General features: G+C 38.2%; 1 protein-coding gene across 2 annotated transcripts in view; it reads left to right on the forward strand.

The window, feature by feature from the left end:
- IQGAP2 (IQ motif containing GTPase activating protein 2) overlaps positions 1-20391 on the forward strand; it is a 391728-nt gene that overhangs the window by 345708 nt on the left and 25629 nt on the right. For both annotated transcript variants that reach the window (XM_020998497.1, XM_020998498.1), the window contains exons 24-30: positions 1404-1628; positions 3279-3419; positions 3799-3883; positions 4719-4951; positions 10278-10410; positions 14272-14374; positions 15364-15502. In XM_020998497.1, coding sequence (XP_020854156.1) covers positions 1404-1628; positions 3279-3419; positions 3799-3883; positions 4719-4951; positions 10278-10410; positions 14272-14374; positions 15364-15502 — 1059 coding nt within the window. The remainder of the gene's footprint in view (positions 1-1403; positions 1629-3278; positions 3420-3798; positions 3884-4718; positions 4952-10277; positions 10411-14271; positions 14375-15363; positions 15503-20391) is intronic.

Here is a 20391-nt window from a genome sequence, read left to right on the forward strand (position 1 = left end):
ACTCTTTCTACTGCACATATCTAAGAGAGGAGGAGGAAGGAAAGAGGAAAGGAGATGAAAGGGGAAGAAATTTGGGGTTGGGGGGAGAAATTGATTTGAAGGAGATGATAATTGGTTGTTGTTGCTGCCATTTGTCCTTGGTAATTAATTAAGCTTTAGGAATACTGAATTAGAGGTGCCTGCATGAGAGCCAAGTAGTGCTGTCCAATGGACAACTGGAAAATTGGCACCATAATTTAAAAGAGAAGTCAGAGCTGGATTGATAGTGTTGGGAATCGTTCACATAGAAGGTACGGTTGAAACCTCTAACCTCAGGTAGAGACCTCGGATTCCTTCAAAACTCAGCACAAGGGCTTCTTTCTGTAGGAGGCTTTTTCCGCTACTAATCCCTGCCCATTTGGGTTACGTTCTCTCTACTTGTATCTTGTATACAGTTATTATTTTGTGTTGTCTCTCCCATTAGAATGTAAGCACCTCGAGGGGAGGGACTGTTTTTGCTTGTTCTTTATATCCCCAGCGCTTAGGACAGTGCCTGGTACATTGTAAGTACTTCATAAATGCTTGTCGATTGAAATCATGGAAATAGATGACATCACCCAGAGGGAGGGAGAGAGGACAATTGAAGACATTTAGGGGTTCAGGACACAGGAAAAGTTATCACGGAACAGTCACAAAGGTGGAAGGGGAAACCAGGTTTCTGGAAAGAGAAAAAGTCATCGATGTCAGATGTTACAAAGAACTCAAGGAAAAAGAAGACTAAAGGCCATTGTATCTGGTGAATGGGAGGTCACTGACCTTGAAGAGGGCTTTTTTAGAGCAGAAATAGAAGCAAGATTTCCTTAAGTTAAAAAGGGATGAGTGGTTTAAAAAAAAAAGTATAGGATATGGGTACAGACACCATATTTGAGAAGTCTGGAAATGAAAGGTTCAAGGAAAGAAGCAGTACCTGGGGCATAGGACATACTTAGCAAGTACTTGTTAAATGGGATAGAAAAATCAGTCCAGACAATGTTTTTGTGCTGGCTTTATTCTTGAGCCAATAAAATGAAGAATAATGAAAAACCATTCTTAATGCCTCCATGGGAGGGGCATGGTTCCAGAGCAAATGATGACTATTTAAATTATGATTTTTGTGGAAAAAAAATGACGAGGGGCGGCTAGGTGGCTCAGTGGCTACAGCACCAGCCCTGAAGTCAGGAGGACCTGAATTCAAATCTCAGACCAAACACTTGACACTTACTAGCTGTGTGACCCTGGGGAAGTCACTTAACCCCAATTGCCTTAAAAAAATATTTTTTTAAAAAAAAAGAAATGACAAGAAATGATTTTACGTAGCAGAGAAATGGATTCTGGGACCATAGGAGCAAACTGGTTTTGATTTTTATTGTTTTGGTTCTTAATAGATCCAAAGTGGATCAGGTACAGGAAATAGTGACTGGGAACCCAACTGTCATTAAAATGGTTGTTAGCTTCAACAGAGGAGCCCGAGGACAGAACAGTCTGCGTCAGCTGCTTGCCCCAGTGGTGAAAGAGATCATTGATGATAAATCCCTTGTCATCAATACGAACCCAGTGGACGTGTACAAGGCGTGGGTTAACCAATTAGAAATGCAGACTGGAGAGGCCAGGTAACAAAACACCCTCAATTCCTCCCACCTGCCCTTCCCCTCCCCCAAAACCTGAATTATAGCCATAATATATAACAGCTTTCCTCCAGTAAAGCCTCTCCAGTGCTTTACCGAAGCAAGGTGACTCTGGGCTCTCAAAGGCACACGTTCTGACAGGTCCTGCAAGCTGGAAGGATTTTCACTGCATTTCTGGCCATGGATTGGCATCTGAGAGCCAGTCTAGCTAATCTCAGAGGTGCCTCCCCTCATCTGGCTGGTCACAGATGAGTTTTTTGATGTCGTGTGTGTGTGTGTGTGTGTGTGTGTGGTGCTGCTGCTATTGCTGCTGTTTTGTTTTACCCTAACATCTCATGACGGCCATGTTCTAAATCATGGAAGGGTAATGATCTACATTGGTGCAATGAATATCCATATCCAGTGAAACTGCCCATCTTTTGAAGCGTTGGTGTATATAATGGCTTGACATGAACAACTATGCATATCCATACCTGTGTGTTTATATATGTGTTTATATGTGCTGGGTAGGATACTAAAATTCATGAAATCCTTTATTATTCCATGTAGTATGCACTTAACCTTTTTCTCTATTCTCTCCATGTCATCCTCCTCCTCCCTCTCCTGTCCCTCTTTTCTCTCCTTTTTTTCCTATCTGCTCTCCTTTCTCTCTCTTTTTTTCTCTTTCCTCTCTTCTCCTCCTTCTCCTTTCTTCCCTCCCCAGACCCTCTTGTGTCTCCCCTTCTCCTTTTCCTCCCTCCCTGGATCCTTTTCTCTGTCTGTCTCCTTCACCTCTCCCTCTTTCTTTTCCTCTCCCTCCTCCCTTCCTCATCATCCCACCCCTCACATAATTGAAATGTGACTATTTTTCTTTAACTAGATCATCTTGACAATCAATTTTATACTTCCTTTCCTTTAAAATTGATTATCAGAGGCCAAATTATCTATAATCCTCTTATCTTTATTATTTATGTTTACAAATGCCTTATAACCAGAAATAATAAATAGTGGTTCACTTTCTCCCTACTTAAATATATAGGTGCCTTTGTTGATCACTGAGATAGTAGTTTAATGAGTAACACCAATTTACCTTAGACTGAGGGTTTTTTTTAATTGGTTATGGCTTTTAGTGCATTCTAGCACTACTTTCTCTGTATAAGAATCCTGTACTTTATATAATTTTAGCATTATTCTTCATAGTTGGTAAATTAGGAAATGGGTCTGAATCTGTTAACTAAAAATTCAGGCTAATTCAGAGCCGTCACTTATAGTAAATGTTAAGCTTGTTTTCTGGTGTGGATTCATTGTATAATGGAAAAATCTGCATTTTTCCATAAGGACTGTTTGCCATAGTACTGACAGGAAAAAGCTAGTTCTTCTGTTGCTGCCACCAAAGCCAAGGTTGTTAGGCTTGTCCAGCAACCTGGGCAGCAATGCCTCCTGCCCCTAGTTCTGCTCCCCTAGCCCAGCTTTCTGCAAATTCCCTTTTTTCATTAGCATTAGTGGAGAAAATAGAGTTCATTGGGGGCAAAATTTTGCTTTGTAATGAACTTTTCCCGTGTCACTGTTGTATTAGTTGAAGAATGCCTTAGTTGTGAGATTTTGGTTGAAGAGAATGAGCCACTGATATCCGTTTAATTTCTTTGATGTTTTCAGCAAGCTGCCATATGATGTCACAACAGAACAAGCCTTAGCACACACTGAAGTAAAAAGTAAATTAGAGGCTTCTGTTCAAAACCTGCGAAGAGTAACCGATAAAGTCTTGGAATCAATATTTTCTTCCCTTGATCTATTACCGTAAGTGACAAGTTATGAATATAGGAATTTTCCCTTAATATTTACTAGGAAGTTCCCTAAAATTTTCCCCAAGATCTGTTAGTAAAAATTGCCTTTGTGTATTTTACTTATACTCAGTATTTTAAGAGAATTCCAATGCTATGCTTAGTTTACTTCTATGAATAGCACTTTTTCCTTCCAATAGAGGGAGCCCTTTCTCTATGTCCTGCCTCAAGGAAAACCACAAAATTACTGTTTAGTCAGGGGTGGCTGGTTCCATATCATCTCATTTCAAATTTAGTTTGTTTTAGAAAGATGTCTTTATTTTGTTTAACTAGAACAATTTCTGTAGGTTTGTCTTACTCACTTTTATTTTTCTTTTGTCATCTTTTATATGTAGTTATGGAATGAGATATATAGCCAAAGTGCTGAAGAACTCCCTCCATAAGAAATTCCCTGATGCAACAGAAGATGAGCTATTAAAGGTAGATTTTTTATTTTAGAGTTGTCTCACTGTAGCTTGTTTTGGGGACATGGGCCAGAAGTAATAGGATGCCATTTTGCAAGTTTTCATAAACATTTATTTAAAAACTGTTCAAATAATACGTGTGTGTGTGTATACTTGCATGTTTGTGTATTTACATATGTATATTTCTGTTAACAAGTGCTTAGAATATTCTTTCTCACACTTTTTTTGATTCTTAGTTATGCTAATAACATAAACAGTTTATATCGTATTCAATATTATTGTGGGGTTTTTTGTTTTATTATTTATTATTATTTAAAAAGCAATTATTTATTGCTTTGAGAAAAATAATAAACAAACTTATCTCTGTAAATAAATAATCTGGTAGAGACAGCATGGTGCAGTGAATGGCGGACTGTTCTTGGAGTCATGAAAAGCCGACTTCAAGTCTTCCCTGACACATACTCACTGTGTGACCATGGACAAGGTAGTTGAACTATTAGTGCTTCGGGTACCTCTTTAAAACAAAACAGTCAGAGAAGATGTTGTTCTGCATTGCTGGAGGGGGTTTCTAGGCCAGAAGTCAACCCACAGCAGTGAAATCTCTGGTGCAGGCCAAAAACCCATCAGTTGATAATTATCCTACCATCCTTAAATCCTGACTTCAGGCCCAGTGTTCTCTCCACTTGAAATCTGAGATCCAAGTCTTCAAAGCAGGGTCTTTAAGAGATTTAGAGAGGTGTTCTACTTCTTTGAGAAATTATAAGCAAATATTGTAATTGTTTTCTAATCACAGAAAAACTACAGCTGAGTTCTGTCTTTAAAAGTGTTCCATTTTTCTTCCATCTCTGCAGATTATAGGAAACCTCCTATATTATCGGTATATGAACCCAGCAATAGTAGCTCCAGATGGCTTTGACATCATTGACATGACAGCCGGGGGTCAGATACACCCTGACCAAAGGAGAAACTTGGGGTCAGTGGCCAAAGTCCTACAGCACGCTGCCTCAAACAAGATGTTTGAAGGTGAAAATGACCATCTTTCTTCCATGAACAGTTACTTATCAGAGACATACGAGAAGTTCAGGTATGAACAGCCAGTGATTTGGGAAGAAAATTTTTCTGTGAGTATGTGGGGAAAGCAAACCCATTTTGTGTGACCAAAAATTAACATGGAGGAAGAAAAAAGAAACTGTATATAATGGTTTAGGATTCTTTCTCTATCCATTTTCCAGTTTGGGGGAAAGAGGAAGATCAAGGAAAGAACTGAAGAAAGATGTTATTTCAAATCAGTTTCAACCTACTTGGAAATCAGAGAAGAGAATTGAAGCCATCTGAATAACAATAATTATTGCTTCCTTAAATGGATGGATAGAAAGTTAGATGCAATATACTTTGTCATTTAATTCTTGCAACAAAATTACAAGATAATGCAAATATTATCCCCAATTTAGAAATGAAGAAACTGACACTCCCAGAATGTAATTTGAATTGCCCAAGTTCACTTATCAGTTAAGCAGCAGAGATGGAATTCATCCCTAAATCCTCTGGCCTGAAGTGCAGTATACTTTCCACCATATCACGCTTCCTTTCAAAACATTGCTCCCATTCACCTTGGATACCATCTTACCTATGGCTAACAGTAAGAATAGTTATGTTCACTACCTCTAGTTGCCCACTACCATTCTTCTCAGTCAATCTGGCTTTATTCCTCCTTCCAGGGACATAAATGACCCACCTTATCACTAATTCCAAAACTTCTTATTCTATCCTTGACCAACTCTGATGTATTTGATACCTGGAAGTTGTGACCTCTTCTTTGATACTTCTTTTTCAAGACTGTTTTCATAGTTCTTCCCCTACCTACATCTCTTCTTTTTTTGTCTCCCTTGTTGGCTCCTCAACTCCTCTTGGAAGCTCTGTCCTTGGTCATATTTTCTTCTCTGTGTGATCTCATCCATTCCCATGGCTTTGGTTATCACTTCTCAAGTCTATAGTTCTATTCCCAAATTCTCTTCAGAGCTCCAGTCCCAGATAACCAATAGTCAACTAGATATCTTCACATGTATATTTTATTAGAACCTCAGATTAATCCTTCAGTCTTCATATGTGCTGGAAACTCTGTGTTAAATTCTGGGTTTACAAAGAAAGACAAAAACTGCCCTTGAGGAGCTTACATTCTAATGGAGAAAACAACATATAAATAACTCACTATGTACAAGATTCATGTGATATGAATGGAAAGTAATTTCAGAGGGGAAGACATCAGAAGTTGGAGAGACACCTACAGAAGGTGGGGTATGATCAGAGTCTCGAAGGAGGCCGGGGGAGACTAAAGGCAGAGGTCAGAAAACAGAGCATTCTGGGTATGTGGGACAGCCAGTACTAAGGCACATAGGTGAGACACAGAGTGCAATGCTCAAGAAACTGCAGTAGACTACTATAGCTGGATCTTAGAGTGAATGGAAGAAAGTATAGGGAGAACTGAAAAAGTAGGAAGGGGCAGGTTATGAAGAGCATTAAATGATAAACAGAGGACTTTATATTTGATCCTGAAGATGACCAGGAGTGACTGGAGCTCATTGAGCAGGAGGAAACATGGTCAGAACTACACTTGAGAAAGATCACCTTGACGTCTGAGTGGAGGATAGACCGGAATGGAGAAAGACCTGAGGCAGGGACACTTGATGGCTGACCTCATTTCCTCTTAAAACTGTCCCTCTAAACTTTCTATTTCTATTAATGGAAGCACCAGTCACTTAGAATTATAATTATGGAGCCATCTTTGTTTTTCCTTCACTACATATATCCACTTGCCAAATCCTGTAGATTCTGCTTTGATGTTTGTATATTCTCTTCACTCTATCCCCTCCTTTCTGTTGAAACCATTCTAGTTTAAGCCATTATAAATTCTTGATTAGACTGCAATAAAAGGTCTTCTTGCCTCTAATTCATCTGCCCTTAAATCCAGCCTTCATATCATTGTGTGAATTATCTTCCTAAGAGTGATCATGTCACTCCTGTTTTCAAAGACCTCTCTATTGCCTACCAAATAAATATATAAACTCTTTATTCTGGTATTAAAGCTCCTTCCCAATTTAGTTCTAACCTATCATTCTTATTCTAGAGGTAACTAACTGGGTGGCAAGTGGCTAGAATACTGGACCTAGAATCAGGAAAAATTGAGTCTAAATATGCCATAAAGACAGTTACTAGTTGGGTGATCTTGGATAAGTCACTTAATCTCTGTTTGCCTCAACTCCCTTAACTATTTGATGGGAATAATAACTTCCCAGGATTGTTGTAGAGGATCAAATGAGATAATATTTGTAAAGCACTTAATATGGTGCCTGGCACATAGTAGGTGCTTAATGAATGCTCTTCTCCTTCCTTCCATTCTAGCCTTATCTAGAAATACTCTAGAAATTTTCTAGCCAAACTAGACTGCTTTCCATACCCTATTTCCTCCTGTCTCCCTCTCTTTGCCAACACCATTATTTCCTTAATTCAAGCCCAACCCAGGGTACCATCTTCTTCCCTGATATCCCCACATAAAAGCAGTCTCTCAAATTTCTTGACACAACTTTCTTGGACTTCTTATTTAAACTTATCACATTCTCCCTTGAATTATATTTGTCTACAACGTCTCCTTATTCTGATTACACTTAGAAGAGTGGGATTTGTGCCTCACTCTTCTGTGTGTCCTTAATGCCTACCAATGGTACTTCATAGATATTAGTCATATAAGAACTGCCAGTGGAATTTAAATAAAAGCATATTCTTTGGAGGATGTTTTTGTGTTTGAAAAATAGGTTATAATGATGTTTCCTTTGCATTTCCCTTCTTACTGGTCCCAGTCATAGTCTGTTAAAACCAAATAGCCTCTTAGTAACTAGATCCACAGAAGGCAAAATATTTCTAAGTCTTCGCAAATAGATTTTTTAAGGTATTAGGCTATAGATCAGAATTTTAGTTTAATAGAAAAGTAGAAAATACTCCCTTTGACTTTATTATAACAGCATGGTAACTTCTTTGCTCAATGATTTGGTTTCATATTCTCTCTTGGGATTCCATTAAGTTTCTTATTTGTGAAGGTAATTTAGGCCACACATTTATACTACACATTACACATTTCTCAACTGAGTTTTTTTTTTCCTGGCAAACACTAACTAAGTGAAATAACCTTTCTGACATCAACATGGGTTTGTCTTTACTGAGAAAATTTTGGGGGCTTATACTTTCCTCTTTACAATAATAATGAGTGTGATGTATTTCTCTTTTTAAAGAACACTTTCCCACTCAGGAAGAACCTGTCTCATCTTCAGGAAACAATTGTAGGAAACATTCTGTTTTGACTTGATGGATTGGGAAAATCCAGTTTGTTGCATATTGTAAAGGTGGTGTGTAATTCATGCCCTTTATACTGATCCTTCAGAATGTTAGGTGCAGGGATTTGTGAGCAAGAATATTTTGTTCAGTTGTTGTTCAGTCATTCCAATCATGCAGAATTATTCATGAGCCCATTTGGGATTTTCTTGGCAAAGATACTGAAGCAGTTTGCCATTTCATTCTCCAACTCATTTTGCAGACAAGGAAACCGAGGCAAACAGAATTAAGTGACTTGCCCAAAGTCACATAGCTAGTGTCTGAGGTTAGATTTATACTCAGGTTCTACTGACTCCAGGAACATCATTTTATCCACTGGTTTTCCAATGCTTCCCAAATGCCTGTTGTTGAATCATCAGAAAGCTAGGAAGATAGGTTTTAGACCAGAGGCCCCTTCAAAAAAATTGGTCTTTAACCTATGCTAAGAACACAAGCCTGGCTAGACCCATAGGTCTAGCTTACAAGAACTGTCCAGGATTTAGTGTTTGCAGTCTAAAACTGTCCTTCAAGTATCTGTGATTTAACTCACTTCACTGAAAATCACAACCTGTCTTTCATTTTACCTTAATTACTTGAAACTCACAAAGGTCAAGTGACTTTGTCCATGGTCACAAAAACTAGTAGGTATCATAGGTAAAATTTGAACCTAGATCTGCTAGAGACAGAGGACCACTAAGGATAGAACCAAATGTTTGGAAGATGGATTGGTAGGTAGTACGGTGTGCATCCCTTTTGTTAGCCTAGCAGGGGTGGGGAACCTGAGGCCCCAAGGCCACGTGGGCCTTCTAGGTCCTTCGGTGTGGCCTTTTGACTGAGTCTAAGTTTTATAGAACAAATCCTTTTATTAAGGGGATTTGTTTCGTGAAGTTTGGACTCAGTCAAAGGGCCACACTTGAGGACCTAGAGGGCCACATGTGGCCTCGAGGCTGCAGGTTCCCCACCCCTAGAATAGATTCTCTTTTCCAGATACTATAATTTCTGTGATATCATCTATATTTTGCATATGTGGCACTGCTTAATCCCCGTCTTTGCTTTTGAGTTAATAGTAAACTTTTCAGTGAGCAAAGAAGTACTAGAGTGATGGGTAATTTTATATATTATATTATCAAACAGTAGCAATGTACGTAGTTAGCAGTAGCAGTTTCATCACATGCTGCTTCCTACTTACTTGCTCAAATGAAATTTTAGAGCAGAAGATATGATATCATTTATTTCACTCGAGGTCTTCATGTCTCAGCGAAGTGTCTATTTTTAAGACACTAACGTGAGTTTAAGTATGAAACATGACCATTGCTCATCAAATTGCATTTTATTGTTTTATTTTTAACTTTTTTTTATATCAGATGATATATACTTATTTTGTAAGACAAGCATTTCACAACTGTTCTATAAAAGATTCCTTTAGTCATTTGACTTAAACATCTGGGAACGTTTAAAAAAATTAAGCCTACACCTCAGTTTTCCTTTCCTTTCTTTCACTTAAGGAAATGAGTTCTTGATCAAATAGGCCCTGAAATTCTTTGGCCTTCTCAAAAAAAAATCAGGGCAGCGAGGTGGCGCAGTGAATAGAGCACCGGCCCTGTTAGTCAGGAGGACCTGAGTTCAAAAATGACCTCAAACATATAACACTCAGTAGCTGTGTGACTGTGGGCAAGTCACTTAACCCCAATTGCCTCACCAAAAAAAAGGAAAAAAGAAAAAAAATTCTCTACTATTCTTTGTTCTTGTTTGGAGGACAGGATCAACAGAGGAATCTCCATCTCTCTAGTCACCTTCCTGATGAGCCTTAGGGGTATAGAGATGTCTATATCATATATGATATTATAATGTTGGCAAATGTGAATAAGCTGTGGGAGATACACATCACATTCCAGAGAGAAGAGGCTCTGAGAGAGAATTCTCCCAGAGGGAGATTAGGGAAGATTTCCTGCCTTGTTCAAGGGGCACATTCTCTGAATGTTATTTTGATAAAACTGTTCACCTAGTTAATTTAGTGTTATCTTTACCTGTCTTTTCTTCTTTGCTAGAAACTTTTTCCAGGAAGCATGTAATGTCCCTGAGCCTGAAGACAAATTTAATATTGACGAATATACAGACATGGTCACAGTCAGCAAACCCATAATATACATATCAATAGAAGAGATCATCAACACTCATTCTGTAAGTAGAAAGAGAGTAGCTTGGCATGGAAAATGAACAGGACCATCAATGTAATTTTTTGAGATATCCTTAATTTTTAGGGGGGTTTTTTGTTTGTTTTTTGGGAGGGTGAGTATTAAAGGAAGGGTGGTTATTTAAACAGAAGTTTTGTGTTTATGCATATTTAAGCCCATGTCATTTTATTTTTATTTCCAAATTTTCTTGACCATTAAGCCTTCCTACTCTTGTTCCTTTGTAACATTTAATTTCCTAAATAATTAAGTGCATTTGCTGATAATATACTGCCTAGGTAAGAAGTGAATGTATAACTTCAGGAAGAAATCCTTTCCTTGCTTCATTACTATACCTTTTGGTAGGAATCAGATCCATTTTCTAACTACCCAGACCTCTCACCCCTGGGAAATTCTCTCTAGACTTGGTCATTGTCTCCCTGGCAGATAAGAACTTTCCTCTGGTCAGGAGGTGGGGAATAGAGGCAACATCCTGACCCTGTTACCAACAGCCTACAGGGGATCTTCTCTTTGTCTAGGGAAGTACCTTTTGCTAATACATACAATTTCTGGGCTACATGTGTCAGCTTCATATACAAATGTCATTATCGTCAACAAATACTTGTAATGAACTGTGATGGAAGGGCATAACTAATTTCCCCTTTACATACTTTTAAAGACAGGAGAAAGTGACTCCTTTGGTGAGTTTTTTGGGGGTTTTTTTAAGATATTGAGGATTTTTTTTTAAGATAGAGTAGAGCCATCTTTATTTACTAAATAATGTATATTCCTAAAAGAGAGCCTTCTCCCAAATTTCTTTCTGGAATTCCTAATGGGGTTACCCTTTATATTGAGAGTCAAGTATAGCACAGGTCACTAAAAATCCATAGATAATGATGAAATGTCATTGTGTACAGCTGTAGTCTCCCCTTTTATCATTGAGATTTGAGTGATATCTGCAAGAAAGGGACACAGTTAATCCATTTTATTTCTTCTTGATAAACTTTTTAGTGAACTAAAACTTGTGGTTTAGGGGATAGACTGCATTCTGACTCTTGGTTCCTCTATCTTCCAAAGAGATCACAAGGAAATTAACTGATGCTCTCATTGCTCTCTTAAAGTTCTGGTCAGCAGAAGAATCCCTCCCATCCCTCACCCTGCCAAGCCATATATATTTGCATCCAACAAATTTGGGCCTCCTTAGGGAGGCCCTAAATGCTTTTTTTTAGATGTCCTTTTCAGTTTTGTTCATTGCCACAGCTCTATGTGGCCAGCTGAAAAAGTGAGCTGCAGAAATCAGATAAAGAGGATTTGCTTCTCTTCTAAAAGTTCCTATGAAACTCAGAAGGCACGTATAGTGGTATAAAATTTCTCAAAAGGAAAATTTGTAGACAAGCAGGGGACTAATTTATGCAGGGCAGGGTCTATCTAGCCTTTTGACAATACTCTATTTTTACTTTATTTTACTAAGCACATTTTAACACAATGGCTACAGGATGATGAGGGAAATAGCCATAAATCCAATTTAACAACAATTTATAAAACACCTGCTATGTGCCAGGCACTGTATTGGGTACTGAGAATACAAAGACAAAAACAAATAAGTACTTGCCTTCAAGGAAATGGCATTCTTTCCTAAGGAAATGCAGGAAGGACAAAAAGAAAGAAAGGAAGGAGGGAGGAAGGGAGGGAAGGATTTATTAAGTGCCTGCTATGTACCAAGCACTGTGCTAAGCCCTTTACAAAGTTTCTCTCAATTGATCCTCATAGCAATCCTGGGCGGTAGATGCTATTGTTATCCTCATTTTATAGTTGAAGAATGTGAGACAAATAGTAATTAAGTGACTTGCCCAGTGTCACCTGTCTAGGAAGAGTCTGAGGCTTGGTCTTCCTGACTCCAAGCCCGAGGTACCATCTACACCACTTGGCTGCCTAACACATGATAGGAGAAGAGGTAGGAGAGAGCAGATTAAGGTAGACTTCTTGAAGGAGGATATCACCTAAGCAAGCTGAACCTTGAAAGGACATGAGATTTCTGATTGACAGAATTGTGGAGAGAGGGCATATTCCAAGCTTGGGGAATGGCTTGTGCAAATTCATAAAAGCAGGAGATGGTATGTTGAGTTATAGGAGCAGCTTGGAGTCCGATATAGCTGGAAAGTAGTATTGTGAAGGGGAGGAGGGGAAGGGAGCAAAAGGCAATGAAGCCGGAATGGCTGGAGCTCGATTCTAAACTTTGAATGCCAGGCTAAAGGGTTTGCATTTGATCCTAGAAGCAATAGAGACACTGGAGGTTTTTAAGGAGAGGTGCAGTACCAGCAGTGGCTCAGAGGTCCCTTCCAATTCTTGAGATTTGGTGATTCCCCAAATACAAGGGATACCTTTCAGAATATGAGAAATTGTACATAAGTTATTAAGCATAACTCTTCAGCAGAGTAGAGGTAGAACATAAAATCTTCACAGCATGTGTGTTTACATGTATGCTAAAGGCAAGTAATTTCTTCCTCCAAGAATGCAACAAGGGACTCTTTTAGAAAGAATATCCACATCCAAATCAATTTTTAATTCTTAATTTAAGGGAAAAAATCTGTAAGTTGTTTCTCTCTGTGGAATACTGTTCCCATTACTTTTTCATCAGAATTTGGTACAGAAGCAGAATCATGTGAAGCATATTTAGGGACTGGCTTGGATTCCATTGTGTGGTAAGCTCGAAGCAGAAATTAAAAAGGAAGTATAGTTTGGAAGGAGTGCTATTGTGCAAATGGTCTCTTTTAGATAAGAAAGCATACAAATAGACACTTGTATCATGATTCACTGCCCAAGTTCATGTTACCATCTGGCCTTTGGCAAGCTAGAGTGTCTTTAAAATAGAACCCCCCTCCCCAAGAGACTCTTCAAATACTTTATACCTGTTTGTCAGACTATGGGATATTAATCCTATAGTTATATCTATATTCTATTACTCTAGTATTCTAATACTCCTATGGTTACTTCTTTATAGGATAAAAATTCTATAGTCTGAGAAATGTTCATATTATCCTAGCTATTTATTATCCCTTTTAGGAGATAGGATTAGTCAATGAGTAAGCATTATAAAGCACTTTTCAGCACTGCAGAGATAGAACATAAAATCTTCACTGCACACTTGTTTATGTGCATCCTAAAGGCAAATAATTCCTCTCAAAATGCAACCTGGAACTGCTGTAGAAGTATCCTAATCAATTCTTAATCAATAGCAGAAACTAAGGCTGCATTGCAAACAGGAATTGGGCATGGGTCCCTTCCCAGCGTCTGAGTTACTTAGTAGCTCAGTAGCATTCTGCTCACATGTTCATTCAATGAATTCATTCACACACATTCAACTCATTCAGCTTACACCATGTTATGTAGCTCTTGTGTGCAGAGCACCAGGAGAGGTGGCAGTGTTATTCCCTGTGCTTAGGTCCCATGTTTTCTACTGATTTTAGTCCCTCTTCCTGATGGAGAAAACCTTCATTCAATCACATGTTATCTAGATCTATAAAGTTAAAAAAAAATGAAACATCTGCTCTGCAAGGTTGGTGGCAAGGCTAGATCAAGAAACTTTGTGAGGTAGAATACTTAAATAAGGTCTGATAGCAACACTATGCATTCCTGTGTACTGCTACTGCTTTTGCTACTTCCCCATGAGCTAAAAGAAAGAAAAAAAAGTCTCTTTCTTTCCATTCCCATCCATTGAATGCCAATTTCACATTCAAGTTCTCAGCTACATTTAATAGAAGTAGTATTGCCAATTAAAAAAAAAAACTAGGAAAGGGACTAAATAGTGGGTGGCAGGTTGTGAATTAACTCATGACTTTTGTCTTTATGTCTTTTTTTTTTAAATATTAAGCTACTATTAGAACACCAAGATGCAATTGCTTCTGAAAAAGATGACCCACTGAATGAGTTGCTAGAAGGTCTAGGAGAAGTCCCTGATGTGGAATCTTTTCTTGGTAAGATTTGTTTTTAGCTAGTCATGAACAAATGAATGAATGAAGTATTTACTAAGTACTTAATATAGGTTAAGCAATGGGTATACAAATAGAAAATTAAGACAGCCCCTGCTCTCAAGCACCTCACATTCTGATGTAGAGACAATATATGGAAGTTTCAGCTGCAAGTCAGATGAAAAGGTACCAAGGTTCTTGGAGAACAGCAACAAAGTAGATACTAATGCCCCTTCCTTAATATAATTTCCACTGATAAAATGATATCTGTTTATGATGTTGAATACTTTTATGATATTGGACTCTGGGCTGTAAGTTTTGCTATTCCAAAATGCTTTTAGAGTCCTGGGCTATTTCCATCAGGGTCTGAGACAGACAGTGTTTAAGGTGGTAGTGATGGTTTGACCTGGTATATGCTGCCTCCTCTTTCTTTCTCAAAGTGCTTTGATGCTTTGGCAAGGCTGGCTTGACTGTCATATAAAGTGTTTTCTGTCCTGTTACATATCAAGCTATAGCAGAAAGGATATGTCATTGAATTTTTGATAGGCACAATAGGGCAACCCTATTCAGACCTGCTATTTTATGAATGGGTGTTCTAGATATTACACTGTTTGTTATCTGATGATTCATAGACAGATAGATATGTACACACACACACACACACACACCAAAAGCCTTTTTTTTTTCAATTTTCAGCCATTAAGAACCAGGTTTTTGAGGTATTTTCATAGAGGTATTATAACTTTTTAAGAACTGGTTTTGTTGGGGGTTTTTTAAAATATAATAATAAAAAGAGATAAATGCCACTTAAGTACATCCATAGGAAACTGAAAGTGATTTTCAGATAGACATATGAGAAGGTTTGTTCAAACACATTCTCAGTGACTGGATAAGAGTTCATCTTTTCCAGAAATCTTTTTTCACATATATTTCAGTAATCATGTTATTATAATAAGTAAGTGAGCTAGCAGAATAAATATTTGTTTTTCCTACAGGGGAAGGAGCTGTTGATCCCAATGACCCTAACAAGGAAAATACACTAAATCAGCTCTTAAAGACTGAAATTTCACTTTCACTGACTAGCAAGTATGATTTAAAAGGAGAAGATGTAGATCTCAAAGGTCTCATGATAATGTAAGTGATTTGTGTTTGTGATGTATATATAATTTCCCTTACTACATGTAAAATTTAAATTGTGAAACTCATGGCTAAATTCCAAGGAAAAAACCACATATATTTCAAAATCTGAGCATTTGAAAATACATTCATTCTAGTCAATTCACTAACTCATATTTTTAAAATTACTGTGTTTTGAGTTTTTTCTAACTTGTTTCTAATATGAACAGGTAACCTTCATTTTACAGGTAACCTTTTCACAAAGCTATTTTGATTTACTGGATAGCTGTATTATGGGTTGAAACTTCACAAAGAGCCCAGAAAACCTCTTTCAAAACCATTTTCTACAGTACTCCTTGAGTCACCTGAGGCTAGGATGACCAAAAAAAAAAACCCAAAATAAAAGTGTTTTGCTCTCAAGGTGTTTGTATTCTATGGGGTGAAGATAGGCCTAATTTTAATTTGGCATTTTGTAATTTCAGGGTCCTGCTTTATGAGCCCCCATTCCTAATGATAACAGTCCTAAGTAACAATCCTGTCTTTTCAACAAAGTAAGTGTAGGACATAAGATTCTCGTACTGTATGTATGCATAAGTGCATCCTAAAGGCAAAGAATTCTTCCTTTTCTCCCCAGAATGCAACAGGGAACTATTTTGATTATTCACTTAACCATCTTTCAGGGCATCATATTTCCCCATCCATAAAAATTAGATGGTTAGAGTAGATGAGACCTATGGTCCCCTTAAACTAAATCCTATGATCCTAAACTCATTTAACGGAAACTGTAGTTATTTTCCAAAGAAAGCATGATCTCAAGAGAACAATATTCACAATAGCCACAATAATGTGAATGAAAACAATACTAAAATAATAAGAAAACAATGTCTTTTAAGGTTTGCAAAACATTTTATAAATGCTATCTCATTTTACCCTCACAACAACCCTAAGAAGTAGTTACTGTTATTATGCCCATTTTGCAGATGAGGAAACTCGGGTAAAGAGAGGTTGAACAAGTTTCTCAGGTCATCATTGTATGAGGCTGGATTTGAACCTGGGCCTTCCTGTCTCCATAACTAAAGCTTTATCCACTGTGCCACCTAGCTGCCTAGGCAACTAAGCTATTAATTGTAATGACCAGTCTTAGTCGTAGAGAAAAGATGGTGAAACTTATTTCCCTCCTCTTGGTAGAGAGGAAGGAAACTAACAGGAGCTGAATTGCTTCTATATATGTACAGATATAGATATAGATATAGATATTGCTATTGATACACATACACACACAGTCAGATGGGATCTCTTTGTTGATCAATTTTGCTTCTCAGTTTTCTGTGGTTACAAGGGAGGGTGCAATGGAGAGAGGTATGTATATCAGCAAATGTCTTTTTTTTTTTTGCTAATGACTTTTTAAAAGACATCAATGAAACAACAGACACTTCCATAGTAGATCCTTTTGTGGATTTCTCTGCTGTGCTTGAACAGGATTTATGTATTCATTTTAACACTGTAACATTAAGCCTACGATGATTTAATGCTTCTAATTATGAAACTATTCAGCTAAGTTGTCAGATAAGATGTGATTGCTACTAGAATACGCTAATGGATCAGTCATCTTAACAATGCCAATGCTGCCACCATCTTTGCCAGCCCAGTCTGTGTGATTCTTGTCTCTTTTGTCCCATAAGTTTTTCAAAGGGGTCTACCTTCAGTGGTGGCCTTCCTCACTTTCTCTTGACAGCACAAGGATACCCACTATTATCTCTCACTCTTGCCACAAGACCAGCCCATCTTCTTTTTCAATCATATGTTTCTTTGATGATGTCCTTTTTCCTTCATTGTCCCCTGAGCGATTTTTTTTTCAGGGGGCACCTGACCTGTGACAAAATAGCACGGGAAAATTGCCTCTACTGATACAGGCTAGCATGTGCTCTGTAATTTACAATCCTAAAGAGAGTTGCCTAGGGCACCAAAGGGTTAAATAACCTGCCCAGGGCCACATAAACAGTATATATAAGAAGCAGGACTCCTGTCCAGTTCTCCCTAACTCCAAGGAAGGCTTTCTATGCATTACACCACACTGCATCTCACCTCCAAAATAATGGGGCTAATTTTTAATTCTTCAGAGACCCTGGTATATTTCATAATTTAGCAGCCACTAAAAATCCTGGAGCAAAAAATGAAAATTATTTGTTGTGCTTTGAAAATTATTACAAAGCACTTAATTATGCCATAACTGATAATAGTACATGCATAGTAGCATGTACTATCAGAGGAAGATTTAGTCAACAAAACAGTTTGGTGGCCACCAATTGAAATGTAAAAGAAATTCATCCTGCTTATAGCCCCTTGAGCCACTGACTCAGCTTCTCTTGTGTTCAGTTCTAGAAAATGAGGGAATTGGATGTGACAATCTCTAAGTTTACTTTAAACTCTAAAATTCTAGGATCTTGTGATTGCATTTCTTTTCTGTGTAGTCACTGGATGAATAGGGAATTCCAGTCTGGGCCATTAACTTTTGTATTGATTCAGTAGCAACAGAATTGTAGAGCTGGAAAGGAATTAGACGTTATCAGTTAAACCTCCTCATTTTACACATAAGGAAACAGAAGCTGCAAAGAGAGTACAAAGGTTTGTCCCAGGTCACATTTAGTGACCAAAGTTAATCTTAGTGGCCATAGGTCAATCAGATGTTTCTCTTAATGCCCTGACCAGATCCTCAACTCACATCTGGTGTCTCAAGGATATCCCCACAGGAGAAGGGCCCAACTAATCTCATTGAGTGAAGAAGAGCTTGTTTTCCAGCTAGTATCCAGAATCACAGCATTGGTCCCCTCTATCCTTTAAACTCTGCCTCTCTGGGTTTCATTTTCTCCTCTCACATTACTACCACTAAAGAAAGCAAGCTTTCTTACCTTGATGGCCAATTAAGATACAGAAATGGTCTACCTGATCAGCTTTATGACCTTGGGCAAAGAACTTGACATCTCTGGTTCCCATTTTGTTTTGAAATATGAATAGAGAAATGGAGTTATGATAGATGATCTTTGATTACTTCCAATCTGTAACATCCTAAATCACTCTAATCATCCTAAATGAATCATCCTAATGAATCATCCTAAAACCTTAAAAGACTTAAAAAATAACCACATTTTAACTGGAGTCCAAGCCAGCAGCACTGGCTCCTAAATCTAGATAATGTGCTGGGTTGGACCTTAGTGGTTTGTAGACCCAGAGGCCTAGGCAGAGGACTCTCTTCAGAGCATGATCTTTATATTATTCATCACTTTATTACTAGACCAGTATAATCACTAAATTCTAAATTTACGTAACATGAGATTTATTTAAAATATATCCTATTAACGCTCTTTATTTCTTACAGACTACTTAGCTCCCTCTTCCCAAGACCTTGTTTAAAAATGCTTCTCTAATCTAGCGGAAAATTCCACCATCTTGTCCTGATCTCAAAATCTCTTCCTCTCTTCCCAAACTGTCAAGCAATACAACCTCCAGGGTCTCGAGCAGCTTAGCACCACCCCTCCCTCTTCCCGCCCCCCCCAAACAGCTAGTCCAAGCCTTTCGAGAACAATTGTCACATATTTGAGTGAAAAGAACAAAAAGAGTTTGTGGTTGTGAGTCATTCTGAGCTGTCTGAATGTTCCCAGTAAGTCATCATGTCTTAAGCAATTTTCCCTTGTCACACAGTCCAGATTTATATCCAACTGACAGAGTTCCATGGGTTTTTTTTTTTGGGTCTTCTTGGGCAGAGTACGTTCATGTAGTGGCTGAAGGCCCATGTTCATATCTCCATGATTGTAACATATAAGCTTCAGACTATGTCGAAACATTTCCAAAGTTACCTCCATTTGACAAGTGCTGATTGAGCACTTCCTGTGCACAAGGCACTGCTGTTTTCTGCCTTCTTGGAATGCAGAGTCCAGTAAAGGAGATAAGTAAAAATAGCAGACATTTATTACCTGCCTACTGTGTACAAAGTACTAAAAAATGTCTGATGGCACAAATAAACCATACTGTGTGAGGTCTGAGGAGGGGAAAGTTCTTAATTTACTGAGGGCATTAAAGAAGGCTTCATGGAGGACATAAAGTACATGGGAGGTAGGGGTTAATGGACAAAGATGGGAGTAGGAGAGCATTCCAGGCATAGAAGACAATCTGAACAAATGCAGAAGCATGAAAATCCAGCATAACATGGCTGACTATTTAGAGTGTGTGGAATGGGATTATATGGGAAAAAAAAAACCTCAACAGGTCAGGTGGTCCTACATTGAGCAGAAGGCCTTGAACGACAGGTAAAGGAGTCTGGCCAGCAACGTAAAAAGAGGCAGTGAAATTAAGGAGGATGAGGACAGGGGAAAGGCCACATTATACATGGAAATTAGAAAGCTTTTATGGCATTTCAGAGAGCAATTTCAGTAGAGTGGTAAACATTGGAACTGGATTACGAGGGGTTGAGAGAGACTTAGTGGTGAGGAAATAGAAGTAAAGTTACTGTGCTGTTTTCCCCAAAGCTAAACTGTGAAGAGGAGGAGAGAAATGGAGTCATAGGAAGGCTTTATTTTCCTTTTTCTTTTATTTTCTTTTTTTTTTTTTAAGAATTAGGGACATCCAAATACAGTTTCATGGAAAGAGAGAGAGATTGGAGGTATAAGAAAGGGTCTGACTGCTGGAGCCAGGGCCCTTAGAGACTATGGATAGGAAAGAAAGGATCAGAGGCTCAAGTAGAAATTGTCCTTAAGAAGGAGTACAAATATCTCTTTCTCAGGTGACCAAAGGAAAGGAAGAAAGAAATGGTGATGATACTGAGGATGCTGTTCTTCCATCAGAGGAGATTGAGGAGCAGTCAGAGAGAAGTGTCAGAAAAACACATAGAGGAAGGAATATCCAGGGAGGAG

Source organism: Phascolarctos cinereus, unplaced genomic scaffold, assembly GCF_003287225.1.
Source record: "Phascolarctos cinereus isolate Bilbo 61053 unplaced genomic scaffold, phaCin_HiC Scaffold_4;HRSCAF=312, whole genome shotgun sequence".
Lineage (NCBI taxonomy): Eukaryota > Metazoa > Chordata > Mammalia > Diprotodontia > Phascolarctidae > Phascolarctos > Phascolarctos cinereus.